This window comes from Gobio gobio, assembly GCF_949357685.1.
Source record: "Gobio gobio genome assembly, chromosome: 6".
Lineage (NCBI taxonomy): Eukaryota > Metazoa > Chordata > Actinopteri > Cypriniformes > Gobionidae > Gobio > Gobio gobio.
Window position 1 is genome coordinate 53695258 of NC_137102.1, and position 20771 is coordinate 53716028.

Consider the following 20771-nt stretch of genomic DNA (forward strand, 5'->3'; position numbering starts at 1 on the left):
ATGAAATGCACATGATTATATTTTGCTTGAAATGTTATGAACAGCAGCTACGCTCATTTTTTCTATTTGTTTTTCTGTCTCTACCTCCGGACGCCCATCCCGAGGTAACTAGAGAGTACGCCAGCTCCAATTTGGATCCATCCTCTTACGAATATTTCAGATGACCCAACACCTGTGAAGAGATGACGCCAACTCCTGCGAGGACTTCAGATGACGCCAACTCTGAACCAACATGCACCACTGCCAAATTGTCTATATATTGTAATCATTATGATCACAACTTGTAATAATTGCTTTAATGAGATCATTGCTTCTGCTTAAATGAATAAATGATATTAGCTAACTGCATGATTTGTAATATCTTAGAACTGTACATTTTTGACACATAAACGTTACTTTGAAACAGTCGCCTCTGATAACAGATTACTGTAAAGCTGCTTTAAAACTCTTTTAATTGTGAAAGGGAAAATACAAATAAATGTGAATTAAATGTATATGAAATTACCAGTTGTTTGTGGAGGCGAGTCCGTTTCAGTGTTGGCTGTTCTCTCGTTGCGGGGGCTGCCTGACTCCTCGTCTCTCCTTTCTGTGGCCATGGTCCTCTGGATGGTCTGGTACCTGACGAGCGCACAAGAGTATCGCTGTTATTAGTCACTAATATCAGTACAGTAGGACTCCCATTGTAAAAAATCCTTTACAACTATTTTAACCCAAATGCCCCCACTTACATAACCCTTATGTTGCTTGATAGTAGGGCTACACAATTATGAGAAAAATCATAATTGTCGATTATTAATTACGATTATCACAATTTACATTGAATGATGTTTTGAATAACTTTATGCCATTGTTTGAAGCGACTGCATGCCATGTTTTTATATCAAAATAAACAAGCTGAAAACACTCTTCCTGAAAAACTGGTACTGCTTTTCTATAGCATTAAAGGTCCCATGGCATGGCATTTTTCTATTATTTTATAATGTTTCCTGAGGTGTACTTATATTGTTAGTATGATTTTTACATCATAAAATGTCATAATTTAGAAATAAAATGCATTTTTTCAATACTAATGTTTGCCCTGTGGCTGAATGCCCTGTTTCAAGAGGCGTGTCTGCTGTGAGACTTCAGTAAAAACGCCCACCGTTGTGATTGGCTGACATCTTTGCATTTGAAATGAGCGGAGGGGGCGTGGTTTAACGAGGTCTACGACGTACGAGCTGCTGCCAGAGAGACGGATGGACCGGAGTTCACTTCACATCAGTTCTGTCAGTCTCAGTTCAGTGAACTGTTGTAGTTACAGCATATACTTCAGGTTATTAGTCTATTTCTAGTCGGAGGGACTGTCACTCATGTCAGAAAGTTAGTAACTTTAGTAAATTATGGATCAGCGCTGACTGGAGACGCGAACCGTTTAGAACGATTCAGTCCGATTTGGTGAACTGATTCGGTTCAATAAAAAGAACCGATTCAAAAGAAATTCGTTCTCGAACCGGACATCACGGAGACGGAGCGATTGCTAACAAAGTTATTTATAGTAACTACTGAGTTATGAGAGCGCTGCCAGCCCGAGTTTATTGTGCTTGTATCTGAGAGTTCTGAATAAACATGAGTCCCAGTCATGCCGAGCCCGCCTTCATCATTATTCTACCAACTTTGTAACACATGCAAAGTACCATTACAGCTGTCGAGATGAACGAGTTACGAGTAAGTGTTGATAGTAGCATTATTTTTAGATATATTATTATTTTTCCTTTACCCCTATCAAAATGAAACTTTACACAATGAAAGTACCCATGAAAAGTAAAAAAAATTTGTTTTACAAGTTTCTTTGAAAATGAATTTTACTATGCAAATGAGCTATAGGCTAATCGAATATGCTCCAAATACACCCAAATAGGCTTATTTTTTCCTTTACTCCTACCACAATAAAACTTTACACAGTAAAAGTATACATGAAAAGTAACTTTTTTTTGTATTACAAGTTTCTTTTTAAATTACTTTGAATATGCACATGAGCTCCACACTTATTGAATATGTCCTAATTTGCATAGTAGGCAGAACTGCATAGTAGGCCCAATCTTCATCCAATCATCCTACTGCCAATATGCTGCTTTTAGACAGGCCTCTAACCTGAAAACTACCTGGCTTGGTAGTACCTTTTTCCAGGCCAGTCATTATTACTCTATCTCCAAAGTGTTTTTTTATTTTAATTTTCATCCACTTTGCAGAATATGGTTCACAACCTGTGTCTTGCAAGTACTCTGTCATCTTTACCATAAGGTCTTGAATAGTAATTTGTTCATCATCGTATACTTCTAAAAAGTTTGCCAACTTTAGGAATGCTGTTGTTCTCTCATGATCTTCAGGTCTTCCGACTTTGAATCTTTTGGGTTTGTTGCCAGGGTTTGCAGAAAATTGACTCGGAATATTCTTCATATTTCTAAAGTTAGTGTTGCATATGTTGTGGTACATTGCATCGGCTGCATGAAGGTCATGGATAGATGATATTCTCCCCAAAACTGTATCAGACCATTCATCTTTCCTTAAGTGGCAAACCTGCACAACCATTTGCTGGAAGTCTCCTATTCTTACTGTGTAGATATCAATTTTCTCTCTCTTCTTATTTTTCTTATCTATTTCAGTTGGTTGTCCACAGAACAAGCAATGCTCTTGAAAATTGAAGTTCTGTTATGAGCGGAGATTATGTTTGATTTGTGGTTGTTGCAAAGATGGTATTACATTATCACGTACAATATTTTCTGCTTTACAATAGCTGCGGCGGCATTCGATGTGTACTCTGTCTCCAGGAATTGTCACTAAGCTACTTCCACGTTGAGCACTGGCACAGCCTTTTGCTCGTAGAACAACCAATGTATTTTCACAACTGAATGACTCATGACATATTTTACACTTCTCCATTTCGCCCTGAAAAAGGTGTCAAAGTGTTGTCTAGCAATGAAATTAGGCCCAATAGAATTTGAAGTCTGATGTGTGGCTTGCCTGGTCTGAAATACTTGCTAACTACAAAAAGAGAAGCAGTTTTGGTGTCTGGCAAAATTATTTTAAAGAGCTGGAATGTCTGGAAAGTGTATCTGGTTTTTCACCTGTCTTCTGTGTGAGAGTGAATCATTTAGTTGGTAAGAATGACTTCTGCCTGTAATCTCATAATTTTACCAACAAATCCAATCATTTGTAAATCTACCAGCCCAAAATTTTATCTCACCACGTTACTAATGACTAAGATGGCTATTCTGACTTTCTTCTGATGTTATCTGTGGGGGAATGTCATTAGGTAAGGCTTGTTTGCAAATAAAAAAAAGAATTTAGAAAGAAACTGGAGGCAAGATTGGGAAATCAATTCCTAAGGTCAATATAAGACTTTTGTGGCAAGTGACATCAAATTTATCGTGTTTATGCATAGGTTAACTTACTAAATGGACATGAATGTGTTAGATATTTGGCCCCTGTTTTTTCTACTTGTGACTATGGCTTCTTGGCCATAAGTCAATTAGGCATAGTGTTGAGCTCATTTGCATATTTAAAATAGATTTTTCCAAGAAACTTGGAAAACAAAAATTTTACTTTTCATGTATGTATTCTTTCACTGTGTGAGGTTTGCTTGTGATAGGAGTAAAGGAAAAAATAAGCCCATAAGGGTGTATTTTGGGCATATTCGATTAGTATATTGCTCATTTGCATATTCAAATTTATTTTCAAAGAAACTTAATACAAAATGTTTTACTTTTCATGTAGACTTTCATTGTGTAAAGTTTTATTGTGGTAGAAGCAGAGGAAAAAATTAGCCTATGCGGGTATATTTTGGGTAGCCTTTATTCGATTAGTCTATAGCTCATTTGCATATTCAAATTCATTTTCAAAGAAACTTGTAATACAAAAAAAATTACTTTTCATGGATACTTTCATTGTATAAAGTCTTACTTTGATAGGAGTAAAGGAAAAAAATAGCCCCATTGGGGTCTTTTATTGTCTGGCCTTACTGGCACACATCTCGGATTGATGAGAATTTAACATATTTCCTCAACTAGGATTTCTTAGGACTTTTAGTATGTTATTCTGGCCACCTCATAGAAATGATCTAAGCTGAAAAAAATATTTTACAATTAGTTCTATTTTTGGCTCCAAAATTAGTTACTTTGCCTGGACTACATGGCCATTTTTGAGTGGAAGGAAAAACGTGCTGTTTTGTGCATTTATCTTTAAATGCAAATTAGCTCCTCCTCCCCACCCCGCTTGGGTCTGTCCAGCTCGTGCCTCGGATACTCTGCCGCAAACTAACAAAACATCTCTTTGTCATATCAGTAACACATGACATGACATTGCAGTTCTTCATCATCATGAAAGTTTATTATCTGCATGCGGTTAAAAACCATATCAGTCTAAACTTCTGAACCTGATACTGATACTAATCTGATGGTTTTCTGAATGCACACATCTGAAGTATGCGCACAGAGAGTTGGATGTCAGATGGCACATCCCATGAGTATTACAGTTTTTCTCAGTCGCTTTGGTACATTTCTCGAATCATCCTCGACATTTGCAAAATAGTAAGTGCATTTCTCAAAACAATTCGTACAAATAGCAAAACACCATGGATTACCTGCAAAAGCCAGTCTCTTGCTCAAAATCCTTAGTTCATCTCTCAAAAGTAAATATCTGTGTCAATGAACATGTCAGTGCCATCAGAATGACAAGTCCTTGTGTCATTGTGTACGGATAAGACGGTCAAATTTCTTAGTCATGTTGTCAATATAACCGTGTACACTGGAGGGATGTTCTGATGTAAATATGGCTAAAGTTTATTATTGTAAATTGTAGGTTACACCTTAGTGTATGTGGGAGTTTGATTGCAAAAGACTGGACAAGATTCACATTTACGCTTTTACTGTTTGTACTGTAATTTGTTGACAGACCATGTCATTGCGATACAGAAAGGAAAAGACAGCACTGCATAGCACAAATAAAAAAAAAAATAAAAAAAAATAAAAGTAGAAATGTGAACGTCTAATGGAAATGTATGGAAATATGCTTGACATATTATGACAAATGTTGTGGGGGGTGAGACTATTCAACAGAGACCCATTATAATACATTTTGATCAACATGACGTAAGCAATTGATAATGTAGGAAACAGCAGAGAATTGTACATAATAATTTGCATGGATGTACCAAAGCATTTGCAACTTGTTCAAAGAAATGAGGAACTGCTTTTTTGATGAGCACAAGTGACACAATGATGTGAAGATTGTACAGGTAGTTTTGAGAATTTCAATTCTGATCTGAGAAATGTACCAAAGCTACTGAGAAAAACTGTAAACTTAAACTAAGTTCTCTTTCACGTCTTATTGCACTTAAACTGTCAAACGCACACGAGGTTATGTCAAAAACACACAAAGTTCACATTAACACTGTCAGTTTTGTCTGTGAACGTAAACAGACAGCAAAGAAATTGTATATTGTTGTAAAAGCAGGTATATTAGATCTGTGTATTAAAGTGAAAGCAGCATAATATACAGTAATACATCAGTAATATTCCTACTGTTAATATGAATCAAACAACAAACGAAAAACAGAAAATCACTCACTGCTCTTGATAGAATAACTTAGTAGCTGTAATAAGAATAACTTTTTTACTTTAATTTACTGCTATTAAATGCTCTGGTGAGGAGATAAACATGGCGTAATGTGTACCGCTCACTCAGGGCGGGGATCTATGCTAATAGGGCAGAGCCCGTCAGCAGACATGGGAATCGCCTGTACAATGGGACATTACATTGTACTTGGGTGGCCATTTCCATAACACCAAAATGGAGGACACTTTGCGGCATTTAGTGAGGCAAGAATAATTGCATAGGAGTCTGGTGTACCCGCAACTACAATACAATTTTGTCCATCATATCGATGGTGATATAGTGATTCTGAAATAGCCTACTCTATTCATTGCCAGACAAATTTGACCTACAATATATCTTGATGTAGACCTATGTGTAACAGAAGAGGCAAAAAAGTGTTTGTTCACAGTATTTGTATTTATTCAAGATATTGTGATGTCGGTTTCAAAAACTGACCACTGAGATGAACCTGTCTTGCAAAGTGCACAGTGCCTGAAAACATAAAATTTCTGGACTTCTTGAAATAAAAGAAATACATAAATAAACAAATAATCTGGCACAGTGCCAGAAAACATAACATTTCACAGCGACACAGTGTGCAAAATACATGAAAAGCGTCTCTACTGCTTTTTTGATATAAATTTGTGCTCTTTTGTCCATTCCGGATTAAATGAGGTCTGACGTTTCGGCATGTTAGCGTTATGGTATGATGTAGCCAGCACGTGGACGTGGAGGCTTGTTTAACCTTTTAACCAATGATATATCAGATATTTATCTAACACTGCTTTCAGCCAATCGTTTGTTTGACCACAGATCTTACGGCATTAGATGCTATGCTGCGCCCCAATAAAGATTCGAGAGCTGGGTTTTTTTAAGGCCGATTCAGCGCAACTCCAAAAAGGAGGACAAATGAGTGTCAGGGGGCTTAAAATCCGGACTGTCTGGCCAAAATCCGGACGTATGGCCACCCTACATTGTACAGAAACTGCAAACGGCTTGTTCTGAGACACTGCTTATGATTTATGGGGATTAAAAATATGGTAATTTTTACCATTATAGGGTGATTGTGTAAAGACACTGCTGAGACGTTGAAAAGTTCAAATGCCATGTAAAAGTGAATTTTGCAAATGAAGTCCCCTTTAACATTTTCTTTTGTAATTTTGCATCTAAAGTAAACATCTCTTAACCTTTTTTAGATATTTGTACTGGAAAACAAGACAAATACTGAGTAAGAAAATTAGTTTTTGCAGAGTTATTGGTTTTATAAAACAATAGAAAACTAAGCTAAGCTTAATGATAAAAAGACACCAATGTTCAATAAATATATTTTTAATAATAAATTAGGCAGTGAGTGATTTTCTGTTTTTCGTTTGATTCATATAACAGTAGGTACTGTATATTACGCTGCTTTTACTTTAATACACAGATCTAATATACACGTGATTTCTTTACTTGCTGTTTACGTTCACAGACAAAACGTTTATGTGAACGTTTTGTTTTTGACAAAACCTTATGTGTATTTGACAGTTTAAGTGCAATAACATGTGAAAGAGAACTTAGTTTAATACTCACAGGACGTGCCGTCTGACACCCAGCTTTCTGTGCATATGCTCAATAAATACATTTTAAATAATTAAATAAAAGAATAATTATTCATCAAGCAATATTAGCCCAAATGTAGGCTGTTTACTATTGCATAGGAACAAGTTGGTGCATTAATAGAGTGCAGAGTACAGTCTCAGATCTGTGAGTAAGAACTTATTCTACATTAAACGTTTGGACATCACAGGATGCATCATTAATACAACACAACTGATCTGTATTATGAATATTATGATTCACTCAGAAAACGGTTGTCTTTAAAAGAGTAACGGCTGATAAACAGTGTTGTTTACCTCCTGTTGAGCTGCTCCATCTGTTGGACGGAACCAGACCTGCGCAGGCCATCCGGCGTGGCTGCAGTCGTGGGCCGCTGCCAGGTGGTGGTCCGGTTAATGTGATCCACGTAGAAAACACGACCGTGACTGTCGATACGGGCCTCCCAGTCTGAGCAAACCAAACAAAACACAAACACATGTTTGATGCCCAAGTCGATATTCTGGTTTTTAAGTATTTAACATAAGTTTGATTGCTTAAAACATTTATTAGTTAGTACATTAATTAATTAGTACATTATTTAGTGCCTTCATTATTTAGAACATCTCAAAAATCCCCTCAATGTAGGATGTTTCATATTTGACTCATTTAGTGGGTACATTACACAAACACACACCCCACAGTATGAAAATGAAGTGACAGACAGAAGCCATCTGTCTGATGTCTTGGAAAGCAGACTTTCTTGAGTGGGTTACGGCATTACTGTAATCAGTACTAAAATCTCACAGTGTGGGTTAGTGAGAGTAAGACTGAAAATAATCATGCCTGATAAGAAAGTTTGTTTGCGTCCAAGTGGTTGTATTTTGACTCTCTACAGCTTCGAAATGCAATGAAGGGTGGTACACCAGAAGAAAGTGATACTTTTGGATGGATTTTACCATTTTGATTTGATGCAATATTTTGCAATTTCAACAATTGAACTTCCATCTGAACTTCCAATTTAAAAGGCAACAAAATGTATATAAAAAACATTTACTTTCTGCAAATAAACAAAGCATAGGTTAATATCTTGCTATGGACGTTTTTGTGAAGTAACATTTTGCTTAACATTTTTCGTAAAAGACATAGAACCTCCTATAATTCATTTTAAATTTTATTTGTGATGATTGAGGTTTTAGAAAATCGTTATCATTTTCAAATAATATTTTTTTTGTTTTAAATCAAATCAAATTAATGCAATAAAAAAGTTACATGCACTACCGTTCAAAAAGTGTGGTGTTTTGAAAGCATTTACAGTAAAAACTGTTATTTTGAGTTGTAATGATATTTCACAATATTACTGTTTTCTATTTTTATTTGTTTTAAATTGTAATTTATTCCTATGATGTCAAAGCTGAATTTTCAGCATCATTACTCCAGTCTCTTCAGTGTAACATGATCCTTCAGAAATCATTCTAATATGATGATTTAGTGCTCAAAAACATTTCTTCCTATTAACAATGTTTAAAACAGTTGTACTGCTTAATATTTTTGTGGAAACTGTGGAATGAATCAATCTATTGATAAACAGAAAGAACAACAGCATTTATTTGAAACATAATTTTTTTGTAAAATAAATGTATTGACTGTCACTTTTTTGTATCAATTTAAGGTTTCCTTGCTGAATAAAAGTGTTAATTTCTTATATATATATTTATTTTGATACCTATATATAATTTATAGGCGATTCACCTGTAGTACATTGAATACATTACAGTGAATGAGATAGCAGAACTTACTCGGGGGCAGCGGCTCGTCTATGGTGGGATAGTGATGTGGGTCGGGCCTCAGTGCAGGCAGCTGACTCACTGCAGGATGGTTACAAGGCAAAGGACATTCTCCTAAACATACCACAAACACAAGCCGGGGCATTCTTCATAGATACTTTAGAGTATCAGCTAAAGGGAAAACCTAGATCTTATTCAAATAAAATAAAAAACCACATGGTATTATGCATGAAACCCCATAGAAGTCGACTTACTCCTGCTGCTCGGACCAGCTACAGGTGATTCTCCATTATCCATAATGCTATGTGGGCTCTGGACGTGACTGTCTGGCGCCTCCTCCCACTGACAGCTTCCGTCCCCTGGCTCACGGCTCTTAGCGCCTTGTCCTGTCTCTGCATCAAATCCCAGAATGCCGTTCACCCTGTCCATCTCATCCTCGTCATCCTGCGAGGAGAACACAGTGCTCTCCGACCTACGTGCGCTGTCTAGAGACGGCGCCCGCACAGGGCCCGAGGCCCTATGTGCCATATGACTGCAGCAGGGCACCGGGCTCAAATCACATTCGCTTTCCCCTGGTGATCTTTGAACTTCAGTTTGGCCCTCAGCCCCAAGCGGCTTCCCATCTCCGTCGAGCATCTGAATGAGGTCGGACAGGCGCTCGTGCGAGCGGCTTCGGGGCAGCGTCCTGCGGGGGCCGTTGGGTGTTAAAGCATGAGGCTCAAGTGTCGCACCCTCTTCCTCCTCTTCCTCCTCCTCTTCCTCCTCTACGCCCGGTGGCCGGTCGGGCTCAGGCCCAGCCGCATCTCCTGGTTGAGTTTGGGTGGATGGTAGGCTGTGCAGCAGGTGGTGGATTCGGATGTAATGGGAGCGCGGCGTCTCGGGTTCGCCACAGGCCGAAGCGATGACCGTCTCCAGCTCAGACACAGGTAGAGAGCAGGGCCGCGGCTTCCGTCTCGGTGTGGTTCTGATTCTGAGCGAGCAGACTTCCTCTAATTCCACCTCTGGTTCCTCCGAAACTGAGATCGCCTCCTCTTCGACTCCAGCAGGATCTCCTGAAGAGTTCGCAGGCTCTTCGGCAAAGGCACAATCAGTTTCTGCCTCTTTTTGGACCGTCTCTTCTGCTTCTCCGTTGGCCTCACCGTGCTCCATTTGTTCGTGGCTCTCGGCAGCCGCCTCCTGCTGCTCTGCTTCTAAAGGCTCTTCCTCTATGGCATCTTCCTCAGCTGCACAGCTTTCCCCAGATTCAACGTCCATGGGCATCTCTACAGAAGCCGTATCTCCATCTAAGGGCAACTCTGGGGCTCCCTGGTCTAAACTCATGGTGTCTTCTGCTTGAGGTTGGACTTGAGCTTCTGTTGCCGGCACTGGCTGCTCTGTACTAAGAGACATGTCCTCATCATCTGTGGAGAGGACAGAAATCTGTGACCTACATGCACATAGTGGTACAATGCATACATGACAATACAGTCTAATTAAGATACAATATACTGGCAACCACATATCAAGTCAATATCACATGACTTTTTAATGTTATCATGAGTGGTCTGATTAGACAGACCATTAGAAGCCAATAATATGATGGTTTATTATAAATAACTACACTACCGCTTCAAAGTTTAGGGTCAGAATTATTTTTGATCAAATAAATGTAGTCTTTTGAGACCTTTTTCATAAACATATTACAACCCCAAACTTTTGAATGGTAGTGTAGTTTTAAAAGGACAGAAATAGGGCAGGATTCAATTTGGAGAGGAAGAGTCCCAAGCCAGATTTGGCCCACCAGGCCATATTTCCAACAGTACGATGGCTCTTATTCCTAAATACTTTGAAAAGTAATAGTAAATCTCTCCTAAACAAGCCGCTTGATTCAAGACATTATTCAAAGTTCCTGTCAGGACCAAACCCATAACCCCAAGCATATGCAATTGTCATAGTGATGCTTGCTTTAGCCAGATAATTCAATGTATATTTTAATATCTATTACCATGATATTAAGATAAGTAAGACATTATGAAAAGCTATAACACAAAATAAATATCATTAACAGATGAAATTTCCACACCAGTCCAGCATTATTATCAAGAGTTCTTTTTTTAAAGTAGCAGGATATATACTAGAGCTGACTATGTTAAGGATTTATTATGTTTAATAAACGTTAGAATAATAACTGGAATTACCTGGGTGAATGGAGGAGGTAATCTCAAACCTGAACTGCAGCTGGCCACTGACATGCTCTGTTGGAAGCCTCCGACCCAGAGTGTAACTGACCACACGATCACTATTAAAAAACACAAGCAAGCACCTTGCAATTAGCATTTCAACTCAATAGCTTAACAAGTTTAGGTTTGATTTTCTTTGAGTACGTACCCGATAGCATGCTTCTCCAGTAATCTTTGCACTGGCATTGACAGCTTGCCCAAGAAACGCTTTATGATGGGTCGACTTTTGGCAAACTTGTCCTTCACCTCAATCTCCAACACATCCGTGGGTAGAGACACAAAATTAAACCGCTACGAGAAAGAAATACAAAGACACAGAGGAAGAGACTGCAATCATTTCAAATAGAACATGTAATCTAATATGAAAAAAGTTAACTTGTTGGTATCAAGCAATTGCCCATTTTACAAAGTAATGTGAATGCAATGCGAGAAGTCGTTCTTCATCATATAGTAAATGGATGTTGCTAGTGTAAAAGACACTGTCTTTATTTTCAAAAGTAAAAAAACAAAACAAACTGATAAAATGTTCATAAAAGCCACCCAAATATTTAAGTGTTAATATTTGGCATGGAGTTCGCCCGTGTTGTGCACAGTGCCAACAACATCAATGATTTTAAACAATATGACTGCGGAAATTTAATTTAGCCTATAATAATTAAGGACTGAAGTTCAGCTATTATGATCACCTATAAAAGATACAGTACTAACCAAAAGGTATTTCTTCAAATACTGATAGAAAGAAAACAAACCTGCTCTCCGTAAATCATTCCCCATATCTTGACCTATTTCAATCCTCCACTGTAAGGCGATCTCCTCTACTCATATTTAATCTAATAAGAGCACTTAGCGGAAGACAATATCATCCAGAAACAGCCCTCTACAACATGAAAACAATCCAATCAAACAAATCCAGGTGATCTCATCTCTTCTGCACAAAAAAGATGGGATTCATAGGGAATTTAACAATTCTGATTCTCAATCCATTTAACGATTAGGGTTATTTTAAGCCAAGCCACCAAATAATTATTAATAATGCTGTTCTTATGAACTTCCTATTAATCAAAAAATCCTGAAAAATCACAGTTTCCACAAAAATATTAAGCAGCAAAACCGTTTTCAACATTGATAATAATAAGAAATGTTTCTTGAGCAGCAAATCAGCATATTATCATGATTTGTAAAGGATCAGGTGACACTGAAGACTGGAGTAATGATGTTAAAAATTCAGCTTTGCATCACAGGAATAGAAATATGTTAAAGGAACACGGCAACTTCTTGGGAATTGAGCTTATTCACCGTATCCCCCGGAGTTAGATAACTAATAGTAGGCTAGCTGGAGCTGTTTACCTCCAGTCTTTGTGCTAAACTAGGCTAGCGGTGGGTGCGTCAGAGAGTTATGGCACGCACGGAGATGAGAATGGCATGTATGGACTTATCTAATAAGATACGGGGGATACGGTGAATAAGCTAAAGTCCCAAAAATTTGGCGTGTTCCTTTAAAATAGTATAAAAATATTTCAAATTGTACAGTTTTTACTGTGTTTTGATTAAATAAATGCAGCCTTGGTGAGCATAAAGTACTTCTTTCAGAAACAAACAAAACAAATCTACATGTACAATTTACTGTATTTGTACATTATTTATATATTTTAGTACCATTAATTAAACAAAACTTCAAACTGTGTGTCATATTCGCTCTAATTGCGTCTGTTACTGAGTTTGCTATTTTAAACCAATGATTTTGTCTGTGACTTAAATAATACAGTTTCTATATTTGTTTATAAATAGAACCGGTTCTCAGTTCCCAGCCCAACAAAGATGACATGCTGTCTACTGAAAACAGAAAAAGTTTAGAACAAAATCCTGTCCATCAGCCAGCAGGACAATGAGCCGTGTTTGGGATTCTGCAGTGACGCATCAAGTTATTTGCAGAATGAAGGATTTACATGACAAATTCCATGTGGGATACAAAGCACAGAAGGGCAGCGTTGGGTTAAACGTCTGTGAATAATAACATTGGGACCAGATATTGTTTTATAAGGATTTATATATGAGCATATTAAATCTAGTGTGTGTATATACGCTTGTTTGTTTCCCATACCTCCCTCTGCCAAACAGGATTAATGGTATTGCAGACGATGCCTGATCTCTTCTCCTGTCCGTGGTGAGGCAGGGCAGGGAAGATGCTGTGCTTGCCGGGGTGGATGGCAATCTTTAGGTAGGGGTCAGGGTTAAAAAACATGCCTTTCTTCAGCCCGGTGGCCTGGAAGTCTGACCACATCATAAAGACAGAGTGATTTGTTAGAAGTCAATTCACCTTTTTTTTTATAGTTCTTTATAGAATATCAATTGTTTCAAAGCAGCTGCATATTGATAAACAGGAAAGTAACAGAATTAATGAAGCAAACTTTATCAAATATGAGAAATATGAATTTCAGCTCAGCGTTAATTCAATTCAGTTCAATAACTATAAAGTTCATTCATTATGAAACAAGTTCAATTAAGCTATAAGCAGCTCTACTGAAGACAGTAATGTTGTTATTCAGCTCGAGTCAGTTCAACATTGATTCAAATCAGTTCAATAACAGTGTCGATGTAGCAAATTCAACTATAAAGCAGAAGACAACAGTGTCACTATTCAGCTCAATTCAGTTCAAGTTTTGCTCTTGTCCGATTGTATCAGTGCAGTCAAATCAGTAATATTGCTGGATATTAAAGGGGTCATGACATGAGAATTCAAATTTGCTTAGATTTTTTGACATAAGAGGTCTTTGTACCAGGTTATATGCAGATTTCATAGCTTAAAATGTCCTCCTCATTACAAACACTGCATTTATTTAATCGAGCTCCAAAAAACAACTTGTTTGGAAATTATGCGATTTGTGACATCACACGGGCAAATTCATTTGCATATAGTTATACAAATGTATAACAATAGTTATACATCATAATACCATAGGCCACGCCCACTGATATTCGGTCACTTAACGGATGACACTTGCCTACACCGGATGTGACGCTGACGCGGTCTACACTGAATACAGTGTACAGGTCGCGTTCAGTTTCTGACAACAGGACAAATGGAAGATTAAAAGAACATTAGGTAAAAATCTCATTGAAACAGCTTGTTTGCATCTACGTGCAGACTTCAGAAGGAACCTAGCTTCAGAAAAAAGTGGATTGTTTATTTGAATGGTGTCCTGGATCACGTCTGAGGATTATGTTTGTTCGGAGCATTTTGCTTTGTAGCTAATGAGGCACAGTGTAATGGAGATTTCACAAATAAACTTTTGTTGCAAGATAAGTTTATAATGCTTAGACTGTAAATGACGGTTTAATATGTATAATGTTTTCAACACTAACTCAAGTTCAATAGCGAGTGGGCAATGAGTGGGCAGTGGGTTTCATGCAATCTTTTTTTCCTTTCGGCTCTTCCCTTCAGGGGTCGCCACAGCGAATCATCTGCCTCCATCTAGCCCTATCCCCTGCATCCTCTTCTCTCAGACCGACTACCTTCATGTCCTCCTTCACTACATCCATAAACCTCCTCTTTGGTCTTCCTCTCGACCTCCTGCCTGGCAGCTCTAACCTCAGCATCCTTTTACCAATATATTCACTCTCCCTCCTCTGAACTTTGTTTCCAAAACATCAACTGTCTCCAAACCATACAACATCGCTGGTCTCACTACTGTCCTGTACACCTTTCCTTTCATTCTTCCTGGTACTCTTTTATCACACAACAGACCTGACACTTTTCTCCACCCATTCCAACCTGCCTGCACACGCTTCTTCACCCCTTTTCCACACTCCCCATTGCTCTGGACTGTTGACCCTAAGTATTTAAAATCCAGCACCTTCTTTACCTCTTCTCCCTGTAACCTCACTGTTCCACTTGGTGCGACTAACCTTCATTCCTCTTCTCTCCAGAGCAAACCTCCACCTCTCTAGACTTTCCTGCACCTGCTCCCTGCTCTCACTACAGATCACAATGTCATCCGCAAACATCATAGTCCATGGAGATTCCTGTCTGACCTCATCTGTCCCACCTTCACCGTGAAGTCCTCTGTCTCACCTAAGGCACACCTTACCACTGTTCTTCTGCTCTCATACATATCCTGCACCACTCTAACATACTTCTCTGCCATTCCAGACCTCCTCATACAATACCACTGCTCCTCTCTTGGCACCCTGTCATATGCTTTCTCTAAATCTACAAAGACACAATGCAGCTCTTTCTGTACTTCTCCATAAACATTCTCAAATAAGAAATAATGCATCTGTGGTGCTCTTTCTTGGCATGAAACCATACTGCTGCTCACAAATGTTCACTTAGCCTTGCTTCCACTACCCTATATGCAATGATGGCCGTTATTGACAAGACTTAAATGAGCCGCCCCTTAAAAACGGTTCATTTCAGACAGAGGGTCAGAAGGAAGGTCAAAAATAATCTTTTTTTATTATTATAATTTTTTTTTTTTACATATATTCGTTTTTTTGTGTGTGCAAAATAAGTGAACCTCAAGGACCATATTAAAATAAAATAAAAAATACATGTCATTACCCCTTTAAGTGTCTTTTAGACAAGAACAGAACAGGCCAAATATAATTACACTAAAAAACAGAAACAGACATAGCAGAATACAATAGAGCAGAATAGAACAGAAGATAACATGTCAGAACAAAACAGGCATTGAAGAGAACAGAGAGAATAAACAAGAGAAAACTGAACAAAATAGCATAGAATAAAAAACTAAAAAGAATAGAATAAAAGAAAAGAAAAATAGAACAGAAAGAACACAGAATCACATGTAACAAAAAGTAGAAGAGAACAGAATATAAGCAAATAAGAGAAAAGAAGAAAACAGAATAATCCAGAATATTAGAATAGAATAGAACAGAATTGAACATAATATAATAGACCATACTTATGTATCATTACATGATCAGGGCTAAATTTGCATCTTAAAATCTCCTAAATTGCTCAAAAAAGATGAACACTGGTTTCGCAAAAGTATCTTGCAGAAGTAGTTTTGTGTAAGGAAAGAAACTAGTAATTGGGGTAAACATGTTCCTATAGTTGTTTACAGGAGACTGCAAACACTGGGTCAATAATGAAATCCCCAGGATACACTAAATATAGAAGCCCCATAAATATTGATAAGGCTTAATGATCGACTGTCTGGTCATGCCAGTTTTTGTAGACACACACCTGACAGAGAGAAGCTGATGAGTCTTCTTCTGCCTTGACTCTGAGGTACGTCATCTGTTGCCACCGGCTTAAACACCTGATGGCAGAAAGTTCCGTGTAAAATGTGTCAGATTTCATTGGAAACAGCTACACAACTTTTGCGTAATATCAGCAACCATATCCTGGCCCAAAATTACGACTATTATTTACAGCATCATATTTGACACAGTCTCAGTTCTCAGTAAAAACAAACAAACAAAACAATGTATGTTGTTCCTTGCAACAACAAAAGAAATGATAATGGAAAATGGTCAATTTTTCACTAAGGTTTAAAAATGTTCCACAGCAATTTGTGTTGACTCTTTCAGGTCAGACATGACCATTCTTACACTGCAATTCAAGCTTTGCATCACACAGCAATTCTTAATAATGCAACCAGCCAACAGGTTAGCAACTAATGCCAAAGCAGCCTTTTGTATTTGCTGTGTTGATTTTAAATTGTGTTGAAATATGTTCTGTACACTTTCATTTGGCTGAAAACTCAAAAAGCTGCAAGCAGAGGAACTATTGCTGACATTCGGTGAGATAGAAACTGACAGGCAGAGAGAAAGATATCAAGGATGATTAAGTCTTCATTGCTCTGAAATTCAATGATCAAAAATATAAAAGTTTTAAGGTGCCCCCATTATGCTTTTTTTCCAGATACTACCTTCCATGCACAGTGTAATATAACTGTTTGTGAATGTAAAAGGTCTGAAAAGTTTCAAAGTTTAAAGTGCATGATAAATAGAGTTATTAGCTGCGTCTGAAATTGAATACTTCTGTACTATATAGTACGCGAAAAACAGTACGCCAACAGAGTAGTATGTCCGAATACATAGTATTCAAAAAACAGTCTGCGAAAAGTCCCCGGATGACCTACTACTTCTGAAGTGCGCATTCGATGGACACTTTACTATCCCATGAGGCCACGGGAAAGGATTTATGAAAGGAGGTGAAGGGACGCAACTGCCACTGGTAGGTCACATGATAATGGCAACATGGCAGATGTAGTACGTCCGGATTACATTCATACTACACAGATTCATATTATATAGAACATACTTTTTTAACGGTCGCAGGTCAAATGAAAATGTAGTACATACATTTCAGACAGCTATTGTCTCCCCAAAGAACCGATTCTACCAATCACAACAGACTGGCCAATCTGACCAATCAGAGCAGAGCAGGCTCACGAAAATAAGGAGTTTAGAGAGACAGAATCCTCAAACGAAACATTTCAGACACTGTGAGAAAAGAGGTGATGCTGTAATGTATATTATGAGAAAATGTAAGGGATTCTTGTCCATGGATGCATGTAAAACTATTGTAGGAGAAATGTATAACCTTTAAAATAGCATAATAGGGGCACTTAACCCTTAATCGCCCCTCAAGTAGGGTTTACGTTTGAGTCCCTTGGGGTCAGATAGACCCCAAACTTTTACAGAGCGATTGCATAAGGAAATATAATTTTTTTACATGGAAAACTATATATCATTTTTTTTATTTACTTCTCAACTATACATTTATGCTGTGTTTTTGTGGGTATTTGGTAGTTTTTTACCTATTTACTGCACAAATACTTAACTATGTCATAAATTGGCTAATTAAAAATTATTTTTTTATGAAAAAATCACTTGAATGATGATCTTAAATAAATATAAATAGTTTTTGGACATTGCTCTATGTGTTAGGGATAGAATACCACCATATGTAGGTTTGTGGAAAAACTTTAGGAATTATAGTTAAAGAGAAAGAGAGTGCAATGACCACATTATCCAATAGAGGTCCATAGGGAAGTTATGCAAAAGTTAAGCTGCCTTTCATCTTTCTTTTATTTGCCCTTTTCCCTCTCTTTCTCATGATTGTTCCATGTTGCATTTGTGCTCTAGTATTTGTCCTTCATTTATGTATGGAATTTTTTCAGATTTATGCCAGTTTTGTTGATTTTATTTGCCAGTTTCTATAAAAATGCTCTCTGTTGCAGTCACACACATGTGTGTGTTTGTGTGTGTGTGTGTGTGCGTGTGTGTATGAGACAGAAAGTTTGTTCTACTTTGTGTTTATGCACTAGGACCAGACCTTGATATAAATGTGGAAATTTTCAGATTTATACTGGATTTAGTAAAACATTTTTGACAAAAATAGTGAAAAAAATGTATTTTTTACACTTTCCCATTCATTTTCAATGTAGGGTCAATCTGACCCCGAGGGACTTAAACGGTAAAAATTTTTTTACACACCTTTAGAACAACCAAATCAAGCCCAGATTTTTTGTGCATGTTTAGATAGATTATGTAGGAAAAGTCACAGAGTCTCATGGCCCTGAGATGAAGGGAACACTTTTAAAAAATGGAGGAAAAGTCCAGTGGGGTCAGCTGGACCCCAAGGGACGATTAAGGGTTAAATGAAAATGAATTATGTAATGATTATGAACCTAAGTGTGGGGTAAACTAATTTTCTGTGGAGTTGATAAAAACGTGCTCCTTTCACACGTGCAAATAAAATGTTAAGGTGAAAAACACATCACTTGTGTCCTGTACATGACGCACGCACTTTACCTTTAAGAAACAAAAAGGGAGTTTGGTTCACTCTGTGGCTATGGAGGTAGGCCTGAATTAAGCCATCAAATGATAACCTGAGATTATCTGCAGCATTAATCCTCTGAGAAACAGATGGCACGGACTATTCTGCTCTTGAAAAACTCTTGATGAAATGTGACGCAAGATAAAACGGCTGCATTCTCCTCACATCTGTAATGACAAGCAATGGAATCGCTGCATAGATGCACACATCCTTATGAGGTCACATGACTGATCCGTACACACTGATGTTACTCACCACTGCTCAACTAAAGGCATGATGTCTAGATATTTTAACCACGGGAAAAAAAAAAAAAAAAATCTAAATGTTTCTTCTTTCATTCGCTCACCGGTGCGGATGGGTTCTTCACAGTCACGCATGGTGTGGTGGCCCGCAGGGCTCCGCTTACTCCATGATAATATTTAAAACAGATTTTAGTCTCCACTGAAAAAGAGCCAAGCACAGAAAACGTCAAAGGTCACAGTGAAAAACTCTTTTCAGATTTTACATATTTAAATGTATTTTTCTTCAAGATATGCTTAACTCATTTTGTTCACAGAGGACCAATTAAGGCTGTCTAGAAGGTGTCTAAATAGTTTCCACCATGTAAATTATAAATGCGGTCACCAACTAGAAATAGCACGTACCCAATTCTACATCATCTGTGTATTGCTTGCTTACTTTTTCTCAGGCCCCCAACCCTCATTTGGTTGCAAAGGAAGTGTCTGGAAATGTTCGTCACTGGTTTCGTTCATGGTAAAAAATAGTTATATGAGGTTATTGTCATTTCTTTTTTTTAAGGACCCTTAAATATACCCCACCCCAACTTCCTCTTTCAATAGGAAACACATCAACACAGGAAATAAAATATTGTCATAAAAGAAAACTGGCTAACCCTAACCCAAACCGGCTTGCTATTTGACAAATAATGGCCTGCATTTATATTTGAATATAAATAATAATAAAAAATATTATAATAATACTTTTAATAGATTTTTAGTTATAGGACATCTGACTTGGTTAGAAACACCATGAACAAATAAATAAAATAAAAATATAATAAAAATTCTCATTCAGTTTAGATCTTGAGGGCCTTATGATTTGTGTTACAGACAGAATTGTGTAATTCAGCCATCAAAACACGGAATATCACGTAATATTTGGATTAATTACTAAAAAAGTAGGGCTGTACAAATAATCAAATTCAAATTGTGATATTGTCCAGTGTGTTTGATTATTAAACTGCAAAGAGTGCTATTTAAATTAAAGGGTTACTTCAGCGCTGGAAAGATGAATGTGTATTTAAATTTGGTCATTTATGTAGTAGAAATGTGAAATTATTTTTGAAGTTGGTGTCTTGAAAATTTAATTTTGGCTCATATGGATGAAAGACAACGACTCCCAGAATACACTTGCTTCGCTGCCCTACGGGGCCACTCCCAAGCCACGCCTACCGGGTACATCTCTTGCCCATCGCGGCACTACCCCAACGTTGTTTTCATTTTCATTTTTTTAGTAATAAAATAATTTAGTTCAGTTAGAGAACAGACACTGCAATTAAAAACTGAACGTCTCTGCTCAATACAGCATGAGCCGAACAAGAGTCGCAGCACAAACGCAGCAGGAGTCAGATTTCCTTCATCAGAGAGTGAGGAACTGACAGACCAGATGATCGCGGAGGATTTGGTTTCAAAGCTAAATGCGCCTATTTAAGTGAGTTTGTCATTGTACCGTTTTGTTGTTGTGTTT

General features: G+C 37.6%; 1 protein-coding gene across 1 annotated transcript in view; it reads right to left on the reverse strand.

Moving 5' to 3' along the window:
- The window catches only part of hecw1b (HECT, C2 and WW domain containing E3 ubiquitin protein ligase 1b), a gene marked incomplete at its 5' end in the record, with an annotated part of 68693 nt that overhangs the window by 24535 nt on the left and 23387 nt on the right, over nt 1-20771 (reverse strand). Inside the window, 9 exons of the mRNA XM_079820602.1 lie at nt 506-618; nt 7527-7677; nt 9006-9107; nt 9248-10393; nt 11171-11271; nt 11361-11503; nt 13314-13483; nt 16422-16497; nt 19372-19466. Of these exons, the coding sequence (XP_079676728.1) occupies nt 506-618; nt 7527-7677; nt 9006-9107; nt 9248-10393; nt 11171-11271; nt 11361-11503; nt 13314-13483; nt 16422-16497; nt 19372-19466 (2097 nt within the window). The remainder of the gene's footprint in view (nt 1-505; nt 619-7526; nt 7678-9005; nt 9108-9247; nt 10394-11170; nt 11272-11360; nt 11504-13313; nt 13484-16421; nt 16498-19371; nt 19467-20771) is intronic.